This window comes from Halichoeres trimaculatus, unplaced genomic scaffold, assembly GCF_033239565.1.
Source record: "Halichoeres trimaculatus isolate MK-OKI-2021-1 unplaced genomic scaffold, fHalTri1.1 fHalTri1_scaffold_3, whole genome shotgun sequence".
NCBI lineage: Eukaryota > Metazoa > Chordata > Actinopteri > Labriformes > Labridae > Halichoeres > Halichoeres trimaculatus.
In genome coordinates, this window is record NW_027437181.1 from 20,457,528 (window position 1) to 20,485,394 (window position 27,867).

The 27,867-nt window shown below is 41.1% G+C and overlaps 3 protein-coding genes across 6 annotated transcripts; 2 read left to right on the top strand and 1 right to left on the bottom strand.

Moving 5' to 3' along the window:
* Positions 1 to 134: 134 nt before the first annotated feature.
* Positions 135 to 4,367, bottom strand: LOC141788215 (lysosomal protective protein). Its single transcript, XM_074667092.1, has 11 exons — positions 4,057 to 4,367; positions 3,568 to 3,679; positions 3,347 to 3,484; positions 3,112 to 3,270; positions 2,826 to 2,917; positions 2,514 to 2,598; positions 2,282 to 2,434; positions 2,058 to 2,203; positions 1,099 to 1,261; positions 900 to 989; positions 135 to 795 (listed from the first exon to the last, which is right to left on the bottom strand). Exons 1-11 carry the CDS (start codon positions 4,224 to 4,226, stop codon positions 712 to 714), a joined length of 1,392 nt encoding a protein of 463 aa, XP_074523193.1. The 5' UTR covers positions 4,227 to 4,367; the 3' UTR covers positions 135 to 711.
* Positions 3,626 to 8,895, top strand: LOC141788216 (transcription factor E2F5-like). Of its 3 annotated transcripts, none has more exons than XM_074667095.1 (10): positions 3,626 to 3,699; positions 5,441 to 5,600; positions 6,416 to 6,525; positions 6,643 to 6,798; positions 7,135 to 7,178; positions 7,589 to 7,653; positions 7,750 to 8,041; positions 8,459 to 8,506; positions 8,600 to 8,644; positions 8,743 to 8,895. In XM_074667095.1, exons 2-10 carry the CDS (start codon positions 5,442 to 5,444, stop codon positions 8,856 to 8,858), a joined length of 1,035 nt encoding a protein of 344 aa, XP_074523196.1. In that variant the 5' UTR covers positions 3,626 to 3,699; position 5,441; the 3' UTR covers positions 8,859 to 8,895. The 3 variants fall into 3 exon arrangements, with proteins under 3 accessions (XP_074523196.1, XP_074523195.1, XP_074523194.1); XM_074667094.1 differs by lacking the exon at positions 3,626 to 3,699 and adding an exon at positions 4,686 to 4,767; XM_074667093.1 differs by lacking the exon at positions 3,626 to 3,699 and adding an exon at positions 4,774 to 4,972.
* A 2,800-nt stretch (positions 8,896 to 11,695) lies between these two features.
* Positions 11,696 to 27,648, top strand: LOC141788025 (stereocilin). 2 transcript variants are annotated; one of them, XM_074666812.1, is made up of 30 exons: positions 11,696 to 11,808; positions 12,207 to 12,356; positions 12,459 to 13,586; positions 14,115 to 14,139; positions 14,238 to 14,781; positions 15,200 to 16,087; positions 16,242 to 16,304; positions 16,382 to 16,507; positions 16,746 to 16,912; positions 17,015 to 17,201; positions 18,440 to 18,555; positions 18,689 to 18,821; positions 18,914 to 19,096; positions 19,459 to 19,497; positions 19,585 to 19,761; positions 20,131 to 20,280; positions 21,514 to 21,572; positions 21,741 to 21,864; positions 22,030 to 22,112; positions 22,209 to 22,344; positions 22,793 to 22,983; positions 23,807 to 23,897; positions 24,010 to 24,181; positions 24,346 to 24,515; positions 24,764 to 24,919; positions 25,606 to 25,748; positions 26,249 to 26,397; positions 26,614 to 26,711; positions 27,193 to 27,340; positions 27,524 to 27,648. In XM_074666812.1, exons 2-30 carry the CDS (start codon positions 12,257 to 12,259, stop codon positions 27,610 to 27,612), a joined length of 5,835 nt encoding a protein of 1,944 aa, XP_074522913.1. In that variant the 5' UTR covers positions 11,696 to 11,808; positions 12,207 to 12,256; the 3' UTR covers positions 27,613 to 27,648. The 2 variants fall into 2 exon arrangements, with proteins under 2 accessions (XP_074522913.1, XP_074522914.1); XM_074666813.1 differs by lacking the exons at positions 25,606 to 25,748; positions 26,249 to 26,397; positions 26,614 to 26,711; positions 27,193 to 27,340; positions 27,524 to 27,648 and having other exon boundaries at positions 24,777 to 24,844.
* The last annotated feature ends 219 nt before the right edge of the window (positions 27,649 to 27,867 follow it).

A 27,867-nucleotide genomic window follows, 5' to 3' on the forward strand; every position in this document is an offset into this window, starting at 1 on the left:
AGTCTGAATATGTGTTTCTGACTGAAAGCTTCAATGTTTAGTGAAAGCTCACGGAAGTTAAGTCACAAGTAAATGAAGGAAGACAGGGTTAGTCTCAAGTCATCAATCAAAACTATGAACACAATATATAGGCTTTAAATCTGTCACAGAAGACACTTTTTATTTGATCAAGTGAGTGCAGCCAGAGTATCCAGACAAAGACACTGTCAGACACTAAAGTTTCCTGGTTAAATTTCACACAAGCAGACAAGGCAACTGAGGCTTCAAAGCTGATCAGAGCTTTAACTTTTCTGCAAACCAATACAGAAAATCGATCCTTAAAAGATTATGAAGTGAAGCTGCCGCATGATCCAACATTATGTTTCTTTTTATCCGTATTGCATTGCTCCGGTTTGTGGAGTTGTTAAGAGACCCAGAATTAAGAGACTGTTAAAATGAGGCTTTTGAATCACATTACATAAACATAACCATTGCAAACACCCACATAACTTGAAGTTGGCACTTTATTTTTGTTCAAATCTATGATGAATCAGTGCAAAGCCCACACAACCCTTTATATTAACCGACTTAGGTTATTTAATGAATGTCACAGCCGACAGGAATGGGGGCTAACAGTCCCTTTCTTTCTAAAACCATCTTCCCTGAGATGCAATGTACCATTTAACAAGTGAAGAGTGCAGGTATTCATCATACAGCAGCCTAGCTGAAGGCTCAGTAGGGACTATTTGTTATAAAAGACTCAAACATGTGGAAAGCTGGACCTGGAGCCCACTGAGGTACCATGTGACCTGCACCCTGAAACACAGAGGACAGTGTGTATCTCAATAACACAAAAAATCAAATACAAGACCAAACATATTCAAATAGCAGAGACTAAACAAGCAGAGGCTTGCGTTTACCTTCACTGTCAGGAAAGTAATGTTTCCAAACTGCTGGTAGAAACCAGCAATCTGCTCATCGTCAATCCAGGTCTGGTATTTGGTGGTTGCCTTAAAATACATTTTGTTTTATTATGTTTGGTTGTAGTTTTCTGTTATTACATTTGGTTACAGTTTTGAAGGGGTAAAAAACCCAAAACATAAATTCCAAAGTTCTTACCTCCAGACCAAGGTCCTCAACAAACCACTGGTCTCCCAAGAAGTTACATGCCATGTCAGTGTCTCCATTGTAGACAAGTGCCCGCAGGCCCAAAGAGAGGAGCTTTAGGTAGACCCCCTTCACTGTTGGGTACAGGTTGGTGTACTGTGCGCCAACATCATCACTGTAATTACAAAAAGAGTGGATTGAGATCATTTAAAACAAGATAAACACATTCTATCTACACGCTCAGAAATGGTTAGGAATGGTTACCTTTCACATTTGGAAACGATGCAGTACCGATGCCCGGTACCTGGCAACTGGTACTGGTACTCAACGGTACCAATTTTCGGTACTTTTTTGTGTTTATGTGGTAAAAAAATTTTGTTTAATTTTTCTTTTTTCAGTTTAACATATTTATTCTTCAATATATAACCTTGCAATGCTGTTCCATGTCCAGCATGGAAAATCTCTTTCTCTTCCACTCTCTTACAGTCACAAGGATGCATTTAGGTACCTAAACATGGTACCTAATGATTTTACATGAATCGGTACCCGGTACTTTGGACAGACTTTGGTCGGTACCTATAAAAGTATCTAATTCGGTACCCACCCCTAGAAATGGTGAATCACTAATTTTGATTAAAAACCCTTCAACAAATAACCAACCCTAGTTATTAATATGGCTTCTCATTCTAGTGTGAAACTACTCTCTCCACTGGATAAGAGCAGTGCTAATGACTGGGATCATTAGTGTTATTTACACACATGTAATGTGTTTATCAGGGTCTTTAATTTTTTCCCTTAACTATTAAACTAAAATTTAATACAGAAAGAGCTCATATTTTTTTAAAAACAAAGTTTAACGCTTTCCCAGTCTTTGCATAATTTACAATTAGTTACAGGGTTCAAATGATTTAGAAACCACCACACTCTGTGTCTCTGCTATTTTTTTGAATTGGGGTAATAACGTGACACACCTGCAGATGTCCCATGGTGGCAGCGTGTCTGGAATGTGTAAAGCTTTCCTCACATCGCCTCTCCTCAGCCAGTTCATCTGGGCTGTACTGTCGATACAGGGAGGGACTCCACCCACATACACAAAGGAAGTGCGTGGTTCTGAAATCTACATTCAAGATTTTTTTAGTTGATAATGCACAGGTGTGTGAAAGAGCAGCCATTTTTAACAGCGAGGGACACTCACCTTTAGGATGTGTGGATATTTCCTGAAGTTCTTAAACAGATGACTCATTGCCCTATTGTAGCCTTTGTGGGATCTCCTGCCACCCTCACAATCCAAATACAAGGCGTACTCGTTAAGTCCACTCTCATACACTATACCAAAGGCCACATTCACCTAAAGAGAGACAGGAACAAAGTTAAATCGAGTAACATCAGCTGAATGCCCAAAGTTCAGACAGATAGTACAGACATACCAGAGTCTTGCAGGTCTCTGAGCTGGAGTTGTAAAAGTTACAGCCTTCCTTGTCACAGCAATTTTGGCTCAGATCACGCCACAAACTGAACATAAAACAGGGCATAAAGCAGGCAAAACATGAGCGCAGTGCTGATACATGAAGATTTTTTCTAGTATAAACCACTGCTCCCAGAACAGACAGGGGACTGCTGAAGCTGTGGTTTTCTTTCACATTTAACATAACTTTCATATACATATTCATGTCTTTTATTTTTTTTTTAAACATACAATGAAATGCTGAGATACCTCAAAATAAACAAGATCTACTTACTCTTCACCAAAGAGGCCATGGTAGTAACCAAAATAAATCAAAGTTTGGTCATTGAGGGCAAAGCTGCTGAGACCATTTCCCACTGCAAAGCCCTAAAAACCATGGATGTGGTCAAAGTTAATGTGTGTATTTGAAATATGTTATAAATATGTTAATGAATCACACAAATACACCTAAAGACATCATGAGTCAACAAACTGCATAGTGGTGGTTGCTAAGACAGGTGGGCAAAAACATCTGAGGCACAAAATAAATTGACCTATCACTGTGACATGAAGCATCTCACCTTGAAGTTGATTTTGGCTGCTCCAGTTGCCACACGCAGGCTGAGAGTTGGTGCATAAATCCCACCATAACTTTCCCCAAAGATGAAGAACTCATTTTGAGTGAAATTTGGGAACTTGACAAAGAAATTCTGCAGGGCTCTGTAATTGTCATCAGCAACCTATGTGGAGAAAATGTTAGCTGTAAAGAATGTCTTACATGTTTCATCACTTTTCACAGTGTGTGAACACACTCACCTGGTCATCATCTGTGGCGTACTTTTGGTCATCTGAGTAAGAATAGCCCACTCCTGCAGGTGATTCCAGATAAAGCAAATTGGCAATCTTGTTCCAGCTGAACTTGTTCTCATACAGAGTGTCCCCATTATCCTTTACCTGCAAACAAAAGCCAAGTTTCTTACCGTGGAGACTTTTAAACAGTGCACAGGAACAGCCACTTCAAAAGCCAACATACTTACATGAAATGGTCCATTCTCTGACAGAAAACCTTCCAGCGAGCTGCAGCCTGGGCCTCCATTCAACCAAAGCACCAGAGGGTCTTTGACTGGGTCCCTCTGAGAAGTCACAAACCTGCAGGAGATAAGGACAAGGTTTGATTCGAGAGGCCACACGGTGCCTCTGAACAAAAGACACACAATGTTCAAAAATACAATGGATGTAACAAACTGGGGCAAACGACATAAAGTACCTCAAAGATCAAGAACTATACGCAACTGTTTTATTTTTTAGTGCTACAGGAACCTTGCTTAGTGACATTGGTTATTTAAATCAGCATTCTTAATCGCAGTGTGCCAAGACAATGTGGGGCTTGAAAAACAGCTCACCGTCATGTTCCGCATCATGAGAGCAAATATTTCACAGTACGACAAACTCTCTTGGCTGTGGCACCCTATCCCGCGAAGGCTCATAGGGGAGCCATGTAAAGCTAGTCGGTGACACTTTCTTACCAGTAATGCAGAAACTTTCCCGGCCGAGCCTGCAGGTATCCCGACCACTGTCGATAGTTGATTTTAAACTCCATCCCAGGAAGGTGAGTGACTTCATCAGGAGCGTACTGAGCCCGCGAGCCGAGCTGAAACAAGGCCAACAGGTAAAACAGCAAACTACCTGCAAACATTTCTGACACAAAGTCTCTTATACCAGAAAGTGAATCTTGCTCTATACGACCGCCAGAAAAAAAGAAAACTGAGGATTTTTAAAGCGGCAAGTTCCCCTGACTGCAGCTCTGCTTGAAGAACAAAACCCTCACTGTCACATGACCGCTGCACCTGGCCACGTGACCAGAGCCCCAGCGCCTGATTGAGCCAACGCGGAAGCGAAAAACCGCAGATTGTTTTAAGTCACAAATCGCTTCTGTTTATCCATAGTACAGGTCATCCCGACCTTTTCCTGACACAAAATGTAAATGCATTTCACCACAAAAACACTGGAAACCACAATTTGAAAAAGTATACAACAACAAGGAAAACACAAACGACACAAACTCAAAATAATAAAAAAAGATTCTTAGTGCTTTTAATTAAGTAGTTGTTGTTGTGATTTTTTTTTTTACATTGTTACCGTTCACTCTGCAGTAGTAATTTCCTGAGCATTTGAACGGCCTTTATTGTGAAGGCCAGTACCGGAAAAAACACAGCGGGATACGCGCCCAGCAGTAGGTAAGAAATAGAGCTTCAGACCAACTTCACGGCTGGGACATTGATGCCAACAGTTTCTTCAGCTTGGGGTGGACTTTTAATCAATGTAACCTGTCCGTCGATTTTATTTACTGTAAGAGAGATCTCGTCGGGCGCGTTAGCTTCGGGGGAGCGTTGTTTATCGAAATCAAGAGAGTTTACTTCGAGGGAAAGGAAAACTATTCAAGTAACAACAGCTAACTTTGCATTTTCACAGTCACTGTCTGAGCACCGCTGACGAGCCATTTAATGCACGTATTACTGTTCTGTTTAGCAACAGACAAAAAGAAAGACATAAGTGCAGCGAAGTGAAATGTTGCAAAGTTGGTTTGTACAAATGCAAGGTAACTTCATCAAACAGCAGCAGTTCCGGTATAACTTTTCATAATAATAATCCCTCGGAGAGTGTTGACTTGCGGAAGAAGAACAAATAGTCTATAGATTAGTTTGTCAGTTATTTCAAAAAGTTGTTTTTTTAAGTATGTGTTTTTATTAATGTATGCACGTACTTTGGGAAAGTATTGATCGTGCAGAAATGGTTCAGATGCCTTTCTTGTCGGATGGTGAAATGTTTCCGGTTTTGTGAGGCGGGTACTGCAGCAGATTTGAACAGCCGAGGTCTGATGGGTTTAATTTTCCTGTTCCTGTCCAACAGAATGGACCCTGTAGATAGCACACACAGTCCAGATGAAGACACCACCTTTACTGAGCCAAACGTCATATACCAAAGGAGTCTCAGGAGCCTTCGCTTGACTGCTACAAGGTTCGTCAAGATGTTGCAAGAGGCTGAGGGTTGTGAGCTGGACATCAAAGATGTAAGTGTGCTTAGACCAGACACTTGGACAATAATACAAGCACTGACACAGCCTTGAAGATGTTATTAAATGTAAAAAAGACAAAAGAAAAAGACTGTTAGATGTTTTTGTATCCAGAGCTCCATCTAAGTCACAACAACAGACATATACAGTCTGTTTAAATTAATACCACACAATGTTAAACACACCATGTAGACATTTAGTGTGCATAGAGGAAAATGTGGGTAAGGCTGTGAACCCTTAGATTTAATAACTGGTTGACCCTCCGGCAGCAGTAACCTCAACTTAACGTTTCCTGTATTTGCAGACAAGACCTTGAATTTTTTTGTAGTTTTACTACAAAATAAATCCAAGAAATACTTTTCAGCAAAGAAAAACACATAACTCTCCTCTCAGTGCTGAACTTTTGTCAACCTCCTGTCATCGGACCTTTTATGTGCTGTGAATCAATTTGATCCTGGATGACACTGACAGGGAAACAGAGAAATAGCATTCAGAAATAATCTACTTTTGTGTTGATAATCTTATCCTAAATCTTGTATTATGATCAGACATTAATAGAAGTGATACATTTTCAAGATTACTAAGAAAGTCCTCACAGGGACATTAAAATCCAGCCTCCAGTTTCTCCCTAAAGCCAGTGCCCACAATGTGCTCTGTAAAATGAAGCACACTCATTTATCTTTTAATGTCTAAACCTTAGAAACTATCAATAAAGGCATTTAATCTGTTTTGGAACAACACTCCAAAGTTTTATTTGAAAGCTTGAACCCTGAGTCCTTAAAGAATAAATCGCTTTGTTTTTAATATCACAGGCGTTTTGTCTATTGGATATTGCAAAGAAAAGGCGGCTCTATGACATAACCAACGTGCTGGAGGGTGTTGGTTTGCTTGAGAAAACATCCAAGAGCCGACTGAAGTGGAAGTAAGTTTTCAAACTAGCCTTATGTGCTTGTATTTGAATGTGCATCAGGGTAAAGAGTTTGTCTGGTAAACTGGGAAACATGTTAATAACATTGTATATGTGATTTTTCCAAATAAGGGGGGCACTCACAGTAGAAAAGTCACAGGATTTAAACATCAGACTGATGGAGTTAAGGTCTGAGCTGGACGACTTGGAGCTGAAGGAACACACACTTGACCAGCAGAAGTTTTGGGTTGAACAGAGCATAAGGAACACAACAGAAGACTGCAGTCAATATCCTTTCCAAAAAACAAAAACAAGGACAAAAAAATGCAGAATTATTTACTTGATGGACATGTTTAACTTTTTTCTGTTTTAATAGCAGAAATATGAGTTCTTAAATTGCAAATACATAATACACAATTTCTAAGCAGGTTTAACTTGGATCAGTCTGGTTCAGGTTAATCCATTTTTTCTTGTCCATGACAGGTTATTTAATCAGCTGAAAAAACATTACATGGGATTAGTTACACGTGGTCTCACTTACTTGTGACTCACCAACAGAATTCTGCAGGTTTCTCTGAAAAAAAAGTGGTGCAATATTTTAAAGGAACCTTAACTCAAATCAACCCTAACCTACGTCAATCATGATGATCTCTGCGACTGCTTCACTGGTAATTTACCTTTTTTTCCTGCCTTTTCATATGTTGCTATTAACCATGTTTTGATACAAATAAAATCCCAACATTTTAAAGTGAAAAAGTAACAAGTGATAATTATTCTCTAAATTTAAATGTAAATGTACAGTACTGCTTAAAATACTAAGGACTCTATACATAGTTCACACATAAGGAAAGTTAAAATTAAAACTACTATACAGTATATTATTGGACCCTCAGCTATCTTTCTACCAGCCTGAAATGATTCAGAATTGTTGATGTGTTAATAATCTAGCCTGAAACCAGAAGCAATGTAGGCTGTTTAAAAATCAGCCAACACTTTAGCAGCTGACAATGTTTTTTCTTTCAAGACTAGACCAGTGAATTAACACCTGATGAAGGGTTTTTAATGTCTTCCTCTATAGGACACACTCTCCTGGCAGTAGAAGCACCACAGGGCACACAGTTAGATGTCCCCATTCCCAAAGCTGTAAGTATTATGCCTCTGAAAAATACTACAGTTCCTTCACGCTGCAGTCTCCACCTTTGCCAAGATGGTTAAAGAAATGTCTAATTTGTCTTCCAGGTCCTAAACAGCCCAGTAAAGTATCAGATCCATCTGAAAAGCATCAATGGGCCAATCAGTGTCGTTGTTCTTAACAAAAGCTCTGAGAGCTGTGATCCTCTCGTGCTGCCAGTCCCACCACCTGAAGATGTTTTACAGAAAGCTAAATCGATGATGTTAGATGAGTCAGGAAGCAGTTGTTCACCATTTCAGGCTCCTAATAATGAACAACCAAACGGCAAACCCAGATGGCCAGCGAAGGAAGACTTCCGTCATCTTCTGTTGTCATCATTCCTGAACAGTGAACCTCAAGGTAGTGAATTTGAGCGTGACTGTTTATGTTTGTGTAATTTCAGGAGTGTGTTGATTTTAAGACATCCTGGAGCTGGGAACATGTCAGCTCTAGTTTATCAGAAAAAAATGTGACATAATTGCAAAGGAGTTAGGAGATCAAAGAAGCCATTTAAGCGTTAAGCCTAAAACTTTGTTTTTTTATACAACTCTTACCATTATTTACATTCAGTTTATGACCACAATGATTGATGGTAAAGACAGCTTTTTGACATGGCTACTTGACCTTAACCTATGATGAGTAAATCCAGGTGCGGCTCCTTCTCCACTAAAGGGTTCAAACCTTTTCTTTAATTTTTAATCATAGTGCTTGCAGGTTTAGTTGTGTTTCTTTCCATTCATACAGAATGATTTTTTTTGTGTATGTTTTTTTTTCTAGTGCAATTTTTATCAAAAGAGCTGGAAAACTTCCTCCAGTCAAACCAAGGTATGTTTCTTATGTGTTAATGTCACTTTCAAATTATCCGTTTATTTGACTTTTATCAGAATGTCTCACACAGTATGTGCTTTCCTTTTTTAGGAAACATGAGGGGGGATATATTTTCAGAGCTAAGGAACTCTAAAGGTGAGCACACTTGATTTGCTTATTTTAAAGTTACACTATCTGACATATACCAATAAATGACACACTTTAATTAATCATGTTTTAACCCTGCCCTACAGTTTTTGCTCCCACCCTCTGCCTGTCTCCCCCGTCATCTGACCACGACCATCACTTGTCACAGGATGAACCTGAAGGACACCGTGACCTTTTTGACACCCCAATGCTCAACTTTTGAACATGAGCTCAAGGACTTACAAAGTAAATATTCCTACCCAGGAAGACTAAATATTATCAGTTTTTTTTAAATAGTTATTTGATTATGACAAATAAAAAGCATTTTTTAAAATTTAATCTTGAATTGTCTAATTATTTAATAGATTGCAATGTAATGTAATAAATGAATACATAACAAATTATAATGTGATAAAGTCCAGTAAAAAAAATATATATATATATGTGAAGTTTAGTTTCTTAGTTTCACAAAATTTATTTCAATGCTGACAGCTGACACTCCTGCAGCATCAACCACAACAGAAAACATCACATATGAAACTTGAGGGCTTCAAAAATCCTTTCTTTTTTAATGGTAAATATTGATCAAGTCTAACTTTGCAGCTTATACCATATTATTGTTGTGTTTTTAAATAAAAATATATCAAACATTTAGAAATCCTAACCTGATGGTGGTGCTAGAGGACAGCTACAGGAGGGCTCAGAAGTTAATCTTTGTGGAAAATGTGGAAAACCGTCCTCCAGTAAGTTACTGCATAGTCTCCGAGTATAGTTTACTCTGTGACACAATCATCTTTCTTTGGGATATTTTTCACCGCCACATGCATTTGCAAAAACAAACCAGCAGAGTGAGGGCACGAACAACCAAAGGTAGGGAAATAATTGTTAATATATTATTTAACTGTTGTAAACTTTAAAAGCCTAGAAATTAAGGCTCCACTAATGAAAAGTTTAAATTATCCTTCAGTCTTTTATTTTACAGCCCCAATTCCAAAAGAGTTAAAATGCTGTGTAACGTGTCAGTAAAACAGAATGTGGTGGTATTCAGAACATTTGAAGCTTATATTAAAAAAAAAGAACAGAGACATCCAATCTGATGTTGAAACTAAAAAAAGGTGTATATATATATATATATATATATATATATATATATATATATATATATATATATATATATATATATATGTATATATATATATATGTATCTATTATATCTATATTATATATATAAATTTATATGCTCTATTTAAATTTGATACCAGCTACATTTTTCATAACTGTTGGACGGTGGCATCTTTACATTGTACTGTATTGCCTCCTCCAACACTCTGCAATGTCACGACCCGGCTCTAGGCCATGACAAACGACGAGGAGACATATGGTCAGAGGTCAAATGAGAAATACATTTATTAACAATATAAATTCAAACAGATTCAAACGAGCAATAACAGAGCCCAGCCAGGGTACGCCGAGCCCAACGGAGGTGAGCGGAGTGCTGAGAGTGAGGGTCACTGGTCAGAACTTATACACCTGGGGTTCATCTCAAAACGATTAATGGGGCACAACTCAGAAAGTCCTTCCAGTGCCGCAGAGGAGAAAGGAGAGAGGAGGCATGAAATTATCGCTTTGAGACAGCACCCCTAGGGTCCACCGAAGTCTGCAAACGCCTCTCCTGCAGGGACACACAAAACAAAGAAAAGGGTAAGACACAAAAACTGCAGCAGGCCCTGGTGGCTGGAGGCCGTCACAGTAAATCCACCTTAAGGAGACCAGGCTCTGGAGTTTTGGGAGTGAAATGTTTACCTGTTCCTGTCTGATACAGGGTTTAAGCTGCTCCACAGTGGCAACATGGGGGGCTCCTATGTCAATATTTTGTTTCATAAGATCCCTGTGTTTTAACAGGTCACAAGTCAGCGCTGCAGGCGGGCTAGTTTGGAATCCAGACTCCTCTACTCCGGAGCCATGTGGTATCACATGAAAAACATGTGGCTTCTTGTCCATAGCTACAACAAAAACAATGTGAGACAATGTGAAAGTGATTTATTTGCCTCTATGAAAGCAAAACATGAATTAAGATGTTTTTTCAATTTGGCCATAAGAACAGTGGTAAAAGTTGGATTCAACCCAAATGTTTCAATCTCAACAGCTAGTTTCACCAGCTGATTTCTTCCAGCATGAGTTCCCTGCAGAGAGAAGAGGGACGAATGGAGTGGCTCGGGTTTCTCATTGAATATTCCCGTGGTGAATCGAGCCCTGCTGCACTGAGTGATCGCTGTTCCCTCTGGTATCAATAATACAGGGGGAAGTTATTGTCCCTGTGCAAGCCACAGTATCGTACAGCTAAAGCAAGTGGAGGGAGGAGGTGGTCCTTTCACCTGGCCCTCTAGGGTTTCAGGGTCTGCAGACACTGGTCTGACTCTGGGGAGCCTGCTGCTGTGCCCTTGCACAGGGCTCGATTGTGCCTCTGCTTGACCGAGGGATAAATGTGTCCAAACAGTGACAGCCCGCACAGTCCTGCTGGCCCGGCCCCGTTGGTAAGACTACACTCCAAAACAAACCCCGAGTTGTGAGATGAGCTCCAGCTGACAGACGGCTCAATGGGGAAGCAGTCAGTGGGAAATATCTGACAGTTTGAGGATGGGATGGATATCCTGGGTGTGATCAACATGATCCAGATTTTCACCTTGTTTGAGCACATCGCTGAGTAACACAGCCTTCCTGTAGCCTCATAATAATCCAAAGTACCGCTCCAGGAACCCAGTAAACACGCATATATCCACATTCAAACAGTGACTCTAAAGGGTGGGATGCAAGTCTTGCTTCAAGGGATTATGCACAGCCAAGCCTGAGCCTATTATTCACATCTTTTGTTCTTGTGGGGGAAAACAGCCACCCAACAAACTGTTTTACATAAAAGAAATGTTTGAAATATAAAGCCAAACATTAACCTAAACCCCAGAGACAAAAAATGCCCCAAACACCTGAAGGAACAGACAGAGAGAGAACACAGGTGGGAGGAGGCAGGAGGAGGGAGTGAGAGGTAGAGAAAGTCTGAGTGATGGTGAAACAGAGAGGTGCACAACAGGTCTGCTCTGCCCATGTGTATTCACTGAGGAGGAGATGATGGCAAAAGCTTGAAAGGGATGGAGAAAATGAAAGGATTTTATCTGCTGGTGAGTTTTCCTTATTTGTTTTGTTGTTTTGTCATTGAAGTGAGGGATAATTAAAACTCAAAAAAGCTTGAAACAGGGGCAGCTGTGCACTTTTATTCTTAAACTATTCAAAGTGTGTAGTAGGGGAACATTTAAATCTCCCCTGATGTACTTGTGTTGTTTGTTACACTTTTAGTGTCACATAGGACCTTTAAAAGCTCAACAGGTTGTGTAAGTTAAGGTCATCACTGCTACTTGTTTCGATAAGCATGCAGTGAAAGTGGTACGGTAATGTAGTTGCTGGTCATTAAGGTTTAATATGTCTTCCCTCCTGAGATACTTTACTCCTTGAGTCCATCTCATTACTGTCAATGAAATAGCTGCATATGTTCAAACACAGCGTTTTGTGGTATTGATAGAAAAACACCCCCAAGAGACAAATGTGACAACATGTGCCCGCTGACATGAGATGAAGACAACAGATAAACAGCCAGACATGGCTTCCCTAAGAATCTCAAGCATCATAGTTTGGGCGGTTATACTGGGGCAAGGATTGTCTGAAAAGACAGGTGAGTGCTAAACAAAGTAACTATATTAAATACACGTTTGTGTGTTTTTGCTAAATGTTTGAGTGATGCTACCTCAGCCTGCTTTTCATGGTTATATTTCAGGGAGTACCAAGGGGGACCAGAGAGATGCCATACTGAAAGAGATCCTTTCAAAATGGAGCACAGTAGGTAGCTTGGATCCTCAGAAGGCTCCTCCAGAAACAAACAAGGGCCAGTCTGTTAACCCCTGGGTTAGGAATATCATGGGGAGCCTAAAAACATTATTTCCAAGCAAGAAACTTCCCTCTTTGAACAAGCCAATTGACAGGCACCGTCTCTCTGGCTTCCTCTACAACATCTCTCTGTACCTCCAAGAGATGGGTGCTGAGCTGGAGGGTGCACCCGCAGACACAGATGAGGAGCAGCTATGGGAGAAGGTGCTACATTTCTTTCTCCAATCTGAGGGGAGCACTGCAATGAACCAGTGGAATGGCAGGGTGCCACCCCGACCCAGTGTCAAGGTGCAGGACTGGTTTCTGTCCCTGCGCGGCAGCCCTCACTGGGACTGGCTGCTGGGGCTGCTGCAGAGTTTGATCACCCTGTCAGAGCGTCAGCCCTACAGACCTCTTCTCACTTATTTGTCCCAGAACTGGAGGACAGTGAGCGCAGTGTTTGAAGCTGCTCTTCAGGCTCTCATCAGTGGGACCTATGGCCAGGCCAGCGCGGGCCTGCAGGGCTTCATCTGTGCTCTAAAGGGCCGTAGTGACTGTGCCTTCAGCGTCAGCTGGCTTCAGCAGCTGCTGCGTTTTCTAGAAACACGCAACTGGAAGCCTGTAGTCAGTCTACACCCCGCTGGGGAGGGGGCTGAACACAGTAAAAGTTCAAGTGCATTTGGGCGATTAAAGCCCTTCAGTCTGCCTCCTGAGGCCATGAAGAAGGATGCGTTGACCGGAAATTACTCTTTTGAGGACCCAGTGGCCACAGAGGATGATCCAGACTCAGTGCAAAGTTTTCTGCTGCAGGCGTTGTCACGTTCTGGTGGAGGTGAACGAGGGGGGCACCTGGCTCAGAAAAATCTAGCTCTTGTACAAAGTTTAGATGGGCTGAGGAGAGGCCTCATGCACAGGGTGGGGAGTTCTGTTTATGGTAACCTCAGGCAAAAAGTTTCACAAGCCACCATGGTGCTGCTTGATGATGTCAGCAGCCTGGTGGATGTGCCACAGTCAAGCGCTCATGGTCAGTGCTCAGTTGGTGAGTATTTGCAGCAGAAAGCATCAGATATGCACTCAAGAATATTCAAGAAACAGTTGTATTAAACCCCACAGGAAAACAAGCATCATGTCGAGGAATATAACTGTTTAGTGCTTTATTACACACAATCTGACATCAAATAATTTCATACTTGACAGCTTTTGCATGCTGTTGGTAAAACACTGAATTATGATTTTTTTTATATATTGGATAATTCACAAAGAACCCCTCTCCTATGAGCCTCGGTCTGGCCTTGGTTTCACCTAAAAGAAACAAGAGAGACAGTGACAGTGACTGACACTGCTTTACAAAGTCTTACAATCATCCTGGCTGGTGAAAGCAGCTGTTGTCAACTCAGCTAATCTCTTCATCCTCTCATTGATGTCAGTAACATTATAACCAGAGCATTGTTAGCTCAGCTGAACTGTTACATCAGATGTAATCATGTACTGCAGAAACTTCCAGCTTCTTCTACTATCGCTCACTTTGATTTGCTGTTAACATGGCTTTTCATTTCTTCTTATGAAGGTGACCTGAGGCAACTGATTTTATGGTAAAATATTTGAGTTAGTCAACATTTTTATATTTTTTTTCATTATTATTTGTTTGGAGCTTTTTAATACTTTCATTGTTCTGTCTTTCCACATAAAGGGGGATACGACACAATGTGACATGGAACACCAAAGCTTTGGGTGTTGGGTCACCAAGTCTCCCAAGCTCTCTCCCATTCCTGTCCTGTCCTTCCACTGAAAGAGATGAACCATTATCTGGACAAACACCAGAGAGGTACCAACAAAAACGCCTTCGTGAATCCTCGTCCAGCTTTTCCCAGACCAGCCAGCCACCAACAGGAAGAATGAGACAGAGCAACAACCAGCAGAAAGAAATTGAGTACCCCACCTCCAGCGAAATCCTGGAGGCAGCGTGTAACGAATCTATCCCAGGCTTGACTGGAGTCTCCAACTTCACCGTGTTCCTCTACTGTAAACTGTTTGAAGGGGAGAATGGGTCGGATAGCTCTGCAGTGGCTCAGATGGGGCTTGACCTGCACGCCACATGTTCTGATGCAGCTTGGTACCTGTCGGCCGCTGAGGAGGACTTCCTTTGGCTTCATGTTTGCAGCGAGTTTTTCGCCCAGGAATTTAATAACACAGTGTGTGCCAATTCCTCTTTCTGGCTGCAGAGAGCGCATCAGGTAATTCATCTACCATCTCAAACTCATGGTAGAGTTGTTCATGGGGTCCGAAGAAATGGCCCTTTTTTGTTCTTCACATATAGTAAAAATTCTTTAGGATCGGATGCCACTAACTTTGCAAACTAATAATGAGGTTATTTGTACTTTAAACCCATTCATAAAATTGTTAACATAACATTAATTCACTGATTTTTACACATGCTGCTCTGCAACCAGTGGTGTCAGACTGGGGTAAAAAAGGAAAAAACACTGAGGTCAGGGACCATGAGTCATAGATTTAAATAGCCAACATGAATCTCACATTATTACGTGTGAAGCAACAGACATGAACTGTTCTCCTGTTACTCTGTGAACATGCTCTTTTTCATCTCCTGAATTAATACACCTTTTTGCTGCTTTCTAACTCTAATATCCACAGGCTGCACTGACAAAAGACTACCATTTTTTCAACCAAACAAGCATCGATGACCTGTGTGTGCACCTGTCAGGTGAGGCCACAGGAAGCCCTGGACTTGACGAGAACTGTTTGGCTCAGTTAGGCAGCAGGATGCTTACTGCAAAGGCTTTCAGACGCTGTTTCCTTCCTAACAACTCTGTCCTGGTATCAGCCCTGTGTGGGAAAGATTCCCCTGACTCGCAACAGCCCTTACCAGAGGGCAGCTGGGCCGCGGCATATTGCTCTCGATTACACAACTACACCCATGTTGATACATTTGATGAGCCTTGTCAGTACAGGGAATGGCCTGTGCATCATTTTACAAACTCTACCCTCCTGGAGCTCTGTGAGCAGACACATGGACTGAGGGAGTACATTTGTCTAAACACCACACTCTACCAAACGCTGTTGAAATCAGTGCCTCAGTTTGCTGAGCTCTGTGCGGACCTGCAGGCAGAACTCGAGGAAAGGAAGTGCTTCCTGCAGAGATTTTTTGACATGCTCCCAGCAAGGTATGAGTTTGACACATCTCAGCTGTGTGTGGACCCAGCACCGCTGCTTGTCAACGTTCTGCACAAGCTGAGTGTGTGTGAAGTCCAGGGAAGGGAACAAGAAGGGTTCTTGTTAGCGCTGGGGTATGTGTTTCGCGTCCTGGACATCATGGTGGGGCTCTCTTCAGGGCTGGATGAGGGGGAAAGAGAGGCAAGACAAGGTTTGGGACAAGCCATCCTCCTCTCCAGTCTTCTTGACAACACGTCTTGGTCTGAACTGCAACCAGAAGCTTCCATGAGTGTCCTGCACACCGTTGGGGTCTTCCTCCGCAGAGAGCAGAATGCCTCTCTGAAAGAAGATCTGCTGAGTTGCTTCAGTGTAAGATAGCTTTCTGACACACACACACACACACACACACACACACACACACACACACACACACACACACACACACACACACACACACACACACACACACACACACACGAGTGACAGAGTGAAGAGTGAATTACTTTTTCTGGTGTTTCATCAGCCCGTCTTGTGGGACCTCATCCAGCAGGACGACAACTCATCTGCTCTGAGAGTTCTGCTGCAGGTACTGGCCTGTAAAATAATCACCTGCAGACTTTTATATGGAACTTTATATTGAGATGAATCATTTTATCTCACCAGGAGTATCTTCAAATGCCAAGAGACAGCATTCGTACTCTTGTGATGTCTGCTGAAAAAGATGCAGTAAAGAGATTCATCTCCCATATGCATCAAAGTTGGGACCAACTACAAGTCGAAACCAGACAGGTTTGTTCTTAAACTCCCAAATGATGATCCAAAAACCATAGGAGAAATTTATTCAGTGTATTTTCTATAAGTTACTGTATATTATAAATATAATGTAATATCATGTAGTAAATTAATGAATGAACAGAGGATATCAAATATGATGTATGCACAGAATGCGCTGTTATCATTTCTGTCTTAAGTGAAAAATTGAATGCACTGCCTTTTCTCTCTGTCTCTGTCGCTCTGTTTCTCACAGGTCTCTCAAAAAGAGTTACAGGCCATGGAAACAATGACTGCTGCTTTCATCCACAAATTCCCACGAGTGACTCCAGAGTTGTTTGTGGACATGTCTCAGTTCATTCCCTTCATGTCTGTGTCAGACATCATGAGCTTCCCAGCTTCCCTGATTGTCAACGACACTGTGTGAGTTACTGTGTGAGTTACTGTGTGTTATTATCACAGGCGGTAATGTACTTAGTGAGATTCAACCATCCAGATGCTAAAAGCGTCTATGTTTCCCTTCAGACTGACAGCCATTCGTGACCACAGCTCTGGGATGAAGTCCCCACAGAAGAAGGCTTTTGTTAAAAGGCTCCTCCAGTCTAGTGTGGTTGGTGATGTCCCAACATGGCCACCATACTTTCTCACATCCATCCTCCCTCTTCTGCCGTACCTACCAGTTAGCCATTTTCAGCAGCTGACCTCACAGCAGGTGGTACTTTGCTTTGTGTGGTTCAAAGTTTATACAAGACTCAAGTCTCCTTTACAAATATTGAAGGTCCCATATTCTGCTCCTTTTCTGCAGTTAATATGGATCATTGATGTCTTCATGAAATGGTAGTAACATGTTTTGGTCCAAAAAGCCAATAAATCAAGCACAGCAGTATTGTTTCCAGACTCTCATAGCCCTTCTGTTCAGAACGCTCTGATTTAGTGGGCGTGACCTTCATATGTAAATGAGCCACCGCTGATACTGCCCCGCTCTTCCACGTCACTGAGAGCGACGCCACGACCTCCGAGTGCACAATGTTTCGAAAACAGTGGAGCTTGTTTACCGTAACATTACGGGCTAAAACAACAGGCTAACCACAGCTAAAGTTAGCATCCTGAAGCTAACACAGAGACAGAGGGGACACTGAGGAAAAGCTCTTACATCTGCTCCACAGCACACAGCATTTAAAATACTCACATTTCCAGGGTCCGAGGTTTGTTGGGGGATGGTTGGTAATGCGCCTGGATTCAGGACCAGTCTATTCGCTAGCCCTCTGTTGTACTGTCCAAAGTTGGAAAAGCAGCCGTGAAGTGACTAGCACACACATGCACAGTTTTACTGAGTGTGGCTGGAACATTTTCTTGATAAATGAACTCTAGCCACTTAGTCTTGTCTTCTTCCGAGATGGGAGAGGAATGGGCGGGGAGGTGGTTCGGGGTATCTGCTCCGGTGGACCAATCAGGTCAGACTTGCTCCTGGTTGGTCAAAAAAGGGAATCACTGACATCAGCAAATCCCCGAAATCCAAACAGCTCATTTTAGGTCAGGATTTTACATTCACAAGCACTACTAAGGACAGGTTTTGTCATTTAATATCACATTTTGTGGGTTGGGAGGAAAGCCAAAGACCCTCAAATTTCACTAAAAGACTTAATAAAGTGATTTTTGCATAATATGGGACCTTTAACAATCCCAGGCAGGGCTAGGTGGTTATTTAGGACACTGACTGTGCATGTTAAAGGGAAAATCCTGAATAAATGAGAGGAGAACAAGATCATAAGCTGGTTGTAAGAGAGGAAAAGAATGTGTAAAACCTTTACTGGACACCAGATCTCAGTTGAGTGCTCACTATCATCACATGTGATTCAAGCATTGCCTCACACAGAAGCCTTGTCTTTTTTCTCCTGAAACTTATCACCCGTCTTTGTGAAGTCCATTCATCTTTTTTCTCTCTTTTAGCTAACTCCTCTTGTAGAGTTACTGGGCAACAGTAGTCTGGATGGCGTGCGGGGTCGACATGTGCTTCGAACTCTTTTCAGTAAGAAGAAGAACCTGACAAGCGATGACCTACTGAGGTGGGTCCCTCATTCCTCAGTGTGAATGTGTGTTTTATTTCTGCACACCTATTTGCACACTCCTATATACAAAAAGCAAAACACCAAGAGAACAAAACCTTGTAGAAAAGTGACAGAGATTGGCTTCTTTCAGATTAGGAGTCCTTATATGTTACCTCGATCCAGATGATCTGGCCTCATTTCTTCTGGACTCACCTGTCTCTGTGGCTCTGTGGCAGCAGCTGGCTCGGTGTATGTCCAAAGGGCTCATCAGCCCCAGCGGCAGAGTAAGAGGCACATGCTCTACCGAAAATCTTAACCCACATTTACAGCTTCACTGAGGTCTTGCTGTCTCTGTTTGACTGTGTCTCATTGTCAGATGTCGTCTCAGTTGATACAAGCTGTTCAGAACATGAACATGAGCAGCTCGTCTCCCTCAGAGCTGTCAGCCCTCAGTGATCTGTTGTCCCAGTTAGGGGCCTCCTTCCTTCTGTCACTTCCCTCACAACAACTCCTGGAAGTCCTCACACAGCCAGGATTACACAGATATTCCCCAGCACAGGTCAGTGGAAAAGTTTGTTGTCAGACATTGGTTGAGTTGTTAAACTTTTCTCCATCGTCTATGTAAATTTGATATCTCAGTGTAGTTTGACATATCCATGAAAATGGCTAAAATTGCAATCATTAGTCTTTTCTTTTCTAAGGAGTCTGCAAGTTACATCAACCCGGTTATAAAAAACAAAAAGTTATTCTTGACCCTAGCATGGACTGCAAAGTTTTTTGTAGTTGTGGATCTACACTGAATAGTTTCCAGAGAGGAGAGAGTTAAAACTGGTTAGATATATGATCTCTACCCACACCACATGCACCCTTCCTGAATTGTTTGTATTCAACCCTTGTTGATTTGTTTAATACTCTCCTCAGGCTTTTCAAATGTTATCCAAGTTTACAAAGGACATCCCTGTAAGTAGAGTTTTTTTTTTTTAATTGATTTTGTCTGATTTAAGCCGACTGCTCTTTCATCACTGTGCCTCTCTCCCTCCCTGCCAGCTCACCATGGAAAAACTTTGCAGGCTGAAGTCGTTACTCTGTGGTCTCTCCCCTGCTGTGCTCGCAGACCTCCAGTGGGCTGAGATCACTGAGGCTGACCATTGCCAGTGTCTGAGATCGCTGCTGACTGAGCTTAAGCCTGGCCATAGAGCCATGCTCTACAATGCAATGCAGGAGGTGATGGTGGTATTATGTGCTTTCAGCATGTCATTAGTTCTTCTTTTCTTTCATTGCCCCCCGAAATTTACTCAGATATACCTTGTTGTTGTGTATTTAATAAACTGACAACAAAGAAAAATAGATTTTTTCCAACAATTCATTATCACCATTGTTTTTTAATCTCGGATTATGTTAGAAGTCAATTTTTTTTCTTGCAGATAGCTAAAGCAAAACAATTGGGCCCCCAAAATGTGAATCTAATCCAGCTCTAGAAAGTGTTTATTTAACCTACATGTTTACGACCTGCTTTGTACTTTCTAAGCATCCTTTCAAGTCTTCCAAGTGGTAATTTATGGTACTTTTTCTGTTTTTCTGTGGTGTCAACAGGCTCTACAAAGAGACATGCAGAACAATACTCCACCGGTTAACTGTCTGTCTCCGTTTGTCCCTCTGAGGAAGCTAACAGAAAGCGTAACTGGTGAAACAATCCTGAAGGATATCAGCCTGTACAGAGACATACTCTGGTCACCTCAGCAGGTGCACATTTTACCTCATTCAGCCTTTGTGTCTGATGTTTAACATCGTATTGATAAGACAACAAAAGATCTGCAGTTCTCTGACTAGAGAAGAAAATGTCACCAGCTCTAGTCTCATTAATCTGTAACTCATTGGACATGCTTCAGATGATCCTTTCAGGATATTAATACTCCATACGCATCAGCCACCATCAGGCTAATTAGTTTGGATGTAGTACAATGGTGTGGAGGAGTGTAGCATAAATTAATAATGGCTACCTTTAAAGGATTTTGTCACAGCCAAGGGAGTACTCCAGCCCCTGTTCTCGGCCTAAGAAGACCTCTTTTAAATCAATAAAGGCTGCGATTGTCAGCTAGGAGCTGCCCTAGAATATGATCCAACACACAAGTACAGATCTAATTTATTCTGTCTAGATAATCCCAAAGTTTAATTAAATTACAGCCTTCAATCTTCATAACTATGCAATCGTAATCTTAGAAGTAAAGAAAGAAAATTGAAATAAACCTCATCATTTCGTAAAGCTATTAGATATCAAAGTGATTAAATCTTGTCTTGTTTAATTGTGTTAAACAAGAGGTTAAACTGATCTTAAACTGATCTTAAATCTGAAATGGAAAGGGTTTATCCTATCATCCTTTATGAAGGATGGATGTGGTGGATTAGTACTTGTATTAAAATGGAGGCTAATCATAGCTGTGAAAACACAAACCGTTCGTATTCAGGATGGCATACAAACAAGAAGCACTCTGAAAATGTTCGACTTCACATCTTCAGTGGTGCTTCTCTTGATCTCATTTAGGCATCAAACACGATGGCCTTGAAATGTAGCTTTTAAACTGTGTAATTGTATCCTTTACAAATATCAGCTTCAATATCTTTTTGTTTTTAATGGAATTTTGAATTATATGGGCAAGGACTCAGACGTGAATGTGCAGAAAAGCTTAAAGAAAAGTGTTCCTTACTTTGCTCCCTGTAATCTTTGACTGACTTGTCCAGGTGCCTCTGTGTGTGTTGGTGAGTTGTTCTTGTTGAAGGCTAACCTCATTCTCTTTACATCACTGACTGTAACAACAAAATGTATTGCCTCATAGATTTCTTTGAGGCTTTAGAAAGCTGATTTTGGTTTAACTTGTGTGGAAACTATGATTTATTTTAGCTTGTTTGGTTGAAATGATTTTACTGAAATGTATACAGAGTTAAAACATTCTGACATTTTTTTTTGTGTCTGGACAGGCTCAAATTTTATTCAAAAAGATCAACAAGTTCAAAAATGTTTCCAGCCAGATGGTGAGGTAAGCTGGATGACAAAGGAATAGTTTCTGTCACTTCATCTGACTTTTGACAATTTCATGAATAATGGATTGGACATACACATGCAAACATACATTCAAATCAATGTGCACACAAAAACAAATCCAGATACAGCCTTTTATTAAGCATGACCTTTCTTTTTCATGCAGAAATCTGGGTCACATCGCCAGTGGAATGAGTTGTGACTTTTTAAGGCTTCACAGCAACGACACAGACTTTGCAGAGCTGCTTCAGTTTGTTACGGAGCTACCTGCATCTCTGAGACCTTCTCTGGTGAGAAATACCTCCCACAGCTCCCCTTGCACTCTTCACCACATTAATGAACAATCATCAGAGCTTCATTCATTGTTTGTGTCATTGTATGTGTGTTTGTTTAAAGTTTTCAAAATAAGTTGTCAGATTTTAACAAGTTCAGGTGTGTTTTGGCTGTTTTACCAGCGGAAATGTATCGTGGAAGAACTGAGGAGATATCCTGAGTTCGACGTCAGCTCTTTGAGCTCTGGATTTGCAGCAACATTACCGTGACATATCTCCCTACAAAATATTCACATTTATTTCTAAGCTCTTTTTTTTCACAGTTTGTTGGAAATTCACACTCCTGTTTTGTTCCTTTTCAGAGTGACAATGATAGAAAACATATCCAACGTATCCTTCAGGAGCATCCTGGGCTACATTCAGAGCAACTTTGCTGATTTCCTCAGACTGCCACATTACAAGCAGATGAACTTAGCTGAGAAAGCTGTTTCTGAGCCGGTAAAACACACAACCTATAGTAATACTTTATGTGTGATCATAGCTTAACACATTTTCTTATGTTTGATAAATAGTAAAGTAAAGTGTAATCTGTTTCTAAATGTTAAACAGAGATGAAAATTAACTTCTTTGAAATTTCACCAGCACAAAGAGCTCTAACAGCACACTAAATCCAAGAGATGCTATTTCTGGACAGAATAAACCAGGGTTTGCGTCAGTGAGGCTGAGTCATGTATTCAATTTGTATTAGCAGTGTCATTGGACAAAGAGAGCAAAATTCTTTGGTTCTGGCTCCTCAAGCAAGCAAACATGAGACAACAAATGGAAAATTCCGGACATAGACTGCACCACCCGCTCTGCTTTTCACAGATGTGAAGTTACATCAGTGTGAAATCCTCATAACCCAGGGTCACTGACTGTGTGTTGGGGTCTGCTGGGCTCTTCTCAGGCTGCAGAGGAGATTGATGGCACCACACTGGATGTTCTGGGGCCTCTGCTGCCTTTCTTGGACCGAGACAGTTTGGCTCTAGTGGACAGAAGAGCTTTGGCTCTGCGGCTCGAGGAGATGAGAGGTTTCTGTCTTCCCAAAGAGGCCCTGAGAGATATTAGTGCTCTGCTCACCCAGAAAGACCTGCTCGGGTAAATACACATGAACAATGGACAGTGCTGGTTGTGATGGCTGGTACAAAAATATGACTATATAAGGGTTAATTTTTTTGTTCATTGGGATTTACTCGGTTAAAACTTTGAGTAACAATTTTAAAGGGATGTGTTATTTACATTTGATTTGAAAGATAAATTGGTATGGTATGGTAATTTTCACTTATGCAGACAACGGTGATGTCAATTCCTTGTAGCCTTGTGGCACACAATCAACAAACAACAAACCCGAGTAACACAAAGCATCGTGGAGGCCAAACTGAATGCCCCTTATACTGTTGGTATTAGGTAAAAGTACATAAAGATACATATGGAAAGTAAGAAGAAAATCTTGATTGAAAAGGCCTAAAAGGACACCATGTTTGTAGAATGACATGGATTATAGAAGTTAGTCATAATTAGGGAAGGGTACCAAATTAGATACTTTTATATGTACTGACTGAATTCTGTCAAAAGTACTGGGTACCGATTCACATAAAACCAAAAGGTACCATGTTTAGGTACCCAAATGCATCCTTGTGGCTGTGAGGGAGTAGAAGAGTAGGTGATTTTCCATGCTGGGCATGAACACAGTATTGTAAGGTTATATATTGAAGAATAAATATGTTTAAAAAAATTTATGTTCTATCATTACACAAATTGACATTTTTTACCACATAAACACAAAAAAGTATCGAAAATTGGTACCCTTGATTACCGGTACCTATTGCCAGGTACCAGGCATCAGTACCATATCGTTTCAAATGTGAAAGGTAACCATCCCTAGTCATAATCATCAAATATATGTGTATTTGTTTCATAGGGAGCCTTCCAAATGGCAAGTTAGAGATGTAGAACATTTGGGCAGACTGATGTTCTCTCTTCCATTGAAGCAGATAAACGCCATCCCGCTGGTAAGCTTCAACAAACCTCAACCTGTGAAAAGAATTAAAGCTGCACATATACTGGCTTTCTTGTGTGTCCTGACAAGCAGTGACATAAAATGTATGTGCTTCTCCTGTGCAGGCAGTGTTAAACAAAGACACAGTGGAACAGGTCCTTGAGGGTCAAAGTCACTGGGAGGACAGTGCGGTTGGTAGAGTCTGTGTTAGTCAGTGTATGGACAAGAATCGCCACAGAAGACAGACTTACAGTCTCATTCGAGGGATTGTCAAAGCACGAAGCAGAAGAGCAAAAGGTTCAGTGCTGCTCTTATACTGTGTTAAATACAGTTTTTCTTAACCTGACAGTGACTGCTTTGATGAACCACTGCTCTTGTGACTTACGCTGTAGATCTGTGTTGTTATGATTTGTTCCTTTGTCTTTGGTTTGATATGACTTTGCTGGATTCTTTTCAAGCAGTGCCGGTTCCAAGCTGTGCAGACATTAGGGGGACATTTCCCTCAGCTTGGACGTCCACTCAGCTCAGCCGTATGTCCCAAGAAGATCTTGAACAGTGTGTTGAAATCTTTGGACAGGATGCTTCATTAAGCTCTGAGCAGCGGCGTACACTGTGGATGAAGCTCAGACAGGTTGGCCAATCTACCTTTGAAATACCACATAATGTATAGTCTCAGATAAATTGTAGTAGCAGTAAAAATACAACTTGTCCTCCCCTCAAGTATAATGCACATATAGAAATTATTTTTTTATTTTGAGGATAGAAAATATGTACAACAAGCAGTTAGGGTCCTTTGTTACAGCTAACAAAAACACAAGTACTTTTTATGATGTTTATAATATATGGTTCAAGCATGATCTGAGTCTTGGTTCAATCCAGTTCTTTGGTCCAGTGAGGGAGCTGAGAGCAGACCAGGTGCTGGCTCTGGGCTCAGTGGTGACTGAGATGGGAGAAAGAGAGCTGCAGGACACCAATCTAACTAACATGGGTGTGCTGGCACATTTAGGCACACTGACAGATTGGAGCCCCAAAAAGGTAAACTCTGATGTTTGGTTGAGAGTTTGAAATGTGTGTTAACTAGGGCTGGGCGATATGAGAAAAAAAATCTTGTCACAATAGTTTTTGATATTGGTATTTATCAATCAAATAACTATTTTGTCAGGCAGATGAAGAGGGAGGTTCATCTCCTGTGCTCTCCAGAGAGCGCAGGAGATGAACGTTCATTATGCACGGGTGGAGACTGGTGCAGGCGTCGAAAACACAAAGCTCCAGTTAAAAAAATTAAAGCTCAGAAATGATGTTGTTGGATCACTGATATGTCTCTCCTATTTTTATTTCTGATAGGCCAACTGTGTTGCTCCCTCTCCCTCTTGCACCTCTGTGCTACAATGACTGCGCTATTTGTGTGCAACGCTTTTTGAGTTCGCACCTGCCTTTCAAACGTGCTAATTATTGACCGCAAAAAGTTTCAGGTTTGGTAAATTACTCTGTGAGCGCTTAAATTTTCATCTCCTCCTCCCAGGTATGATTGGCTAATCATATGTCCGTCAAAACATGAATGAATGAATTCTAGTGAAAGTCTATCGACCATCCCTCATGTTTCTATCAAGGAAAAGTTATTTCGTGATGCATATCTTAATCAATTTATCGCCCAGGCCTAGTGTCGACGAACGAGTATCATATTGATTAGTGTTGATAAGTGTTTTTGTGTCCTTTGTCAGATGAGAGCAGTAATTTTAGGTGTGATGCGGAAACAAAAACTGAAAGTTGAACAGTTAACAGCTGTTGATCTGGCAACGTTTGGTCATCTGATCTGTGGTCTGTATCCATCAGAGATCAAAAGACTGAGTCCCTACAACCTCAGGTCAGTAAAATAACTCTTGTATGTACTCCCTCCACCTCCCAACACAACTACATTTCAGGTTAGCCTTTTGGAAAAGCTCTCTATTTGAATCAGAAAGTTTTAATAGCAACAAGAGAATGATCTGGAAACTTAAAGAAAATGTCTTGAAAGCATTTTAAACCACAGTAAAATTATACATAAAACAGAGAAATGTTAACCGAGTTAGACATTTACAGTCATAGGGGACAAATGGTCAGGACAAATGCTGTTTTTTTAATATTATATTATATATGCACGTTGTAGCAGTAATTAGAACCATCAGAATATTGATTAATGACCAAATACTTTTAAAAAATCACTTGCTTGTGGCTTCAGAGAAATTAGCTGAATCAACATCCACCCTCTAACAGATGTTGAGTAACAGGAGGCGGGCACATCTCTTAACTCTGGAAGCCCTAATGAAAATATTTGCATACCCTCAGAGGAACATAAAGTCCTGAATCCTTCTCCTTAAACTGCAGTGTGGCGGTCCCGCTCCTCCGGCAGATGTCCCTGCCATGCACAGAACAGCAGATGGAAGTGTTGACAAGCCGTTTGTCCCGACCTGAGGCCTTTGGTCCAGTCAGTGCTTGGGGACCAGAAGTTTTCACCGAAATTGGGACATTGGCAGGTGCAGTAAAAAATAGTGTACCTCAGGGTATAAACTGTTTTTTGATCAACTTTTTACAAATTGTTTTTACACAAATGGGGAAGGTGATGACAGTTTTTGGATGGATAGTTACAATTAAATATATCCCTTGGGGCATTGAAGCCTTGGAAAACTTTCTCTGTGGTTTGTTAGAAGGAACATTAATTATCTAACCTCAGTCTTTGTGTCTGTGTCCAGTGGGGCTGGAGGACATGGTGCTATCATCTCTGATACAAGAACAAGTGGAGGGAATAACCCCTGAAGCCATTGCCCTGATGTCAAAGAAAAAGATGGCAGTGAGTTTGACCTGAAAATGTTGGTGCTCATAATCAGGATAGACCAAAGGGCAGAGTTTGATGCCAGTATGAATGCATCAGTCCTAGAACAGCAGCAAAATGAAAACAGCTAATGATGAAATTTGAGATATTTTCCAGTACATCTTTAAATGATCTACAACTGTCAAAACAGACATTTTCAATAATATTTTTCATTTTTAATAAAATTACATTCTGAAAGACTTTTCAGAAATTAAATGCTAAGTGTGTTGCTGAAAATAAGTGAAAATAGACTGCTATGCTACTTGACGCACACAGAGACAGATCTGCTGTCCTGAACAGGTAAAACCAGATTAAGAACCTACATGTATGTTTCTCCTGACATCTTTTCTGCAACTTTCAAACTCCTTTATAAAGTTCACAGCAGGGATCTTATCTCTTCTCTCCGGGAATCTTCTTTGAAAGTGTGAATTAGTATTTTTATTGGGTGTGTGTCTGAAAGGTGGTGTTCAGTGCATCTCAGCTCTCCTGGCTGAGTGCTGAGCAGGCCTGGGCTGTCACTGAGGAGCAATGGGAAGAGCTGGACAATGAGCAGAGACACGCTGTCGGACTAGCTCGATACGAGGGAGATGTCCTGCTTGAGCTGAGAGGTGAGGGTGATAAAATTTCATTTTTATAACCTTCATAACTGGTCTGTCAATATTATTTTAATTAACAGAGCGAGTGTTGGGGACACGTATACCTTTGTTATGGTTACACTTGTTTCCTCTGCCCAATTTGATTTTTATGCTGTGTTCATAAGAGTATAATGAACGCTTTGCCTGCTTCCACAGGAAGAAACACAGCTCCAGCAGGCCTCATCACAGACAACTCTTCTTTACACTCTCTGCTGCTCTGCCTCTTATTATTGCAGCTCATTTAAAATGCTGAAAATAATTGAATCTGTTCCTTGACCTCCCTTGGTATCATCACATTTGTACTTTAAATAAATATTTTTGACTGTTCTATTTCCCCCTGAGCTGGTCCTTTAATTACCACTCCTCTTGACAGTGCTCTGCTGTACTTATATCACTTTAATGTGAATTCTTTTCTTGAAAAAAAAAAAATTATTTAAACTGATTCATTGTAAACATTAGGAGTAACCATGCAGTGGTTCTAAATTATTTGCAGGCAAATG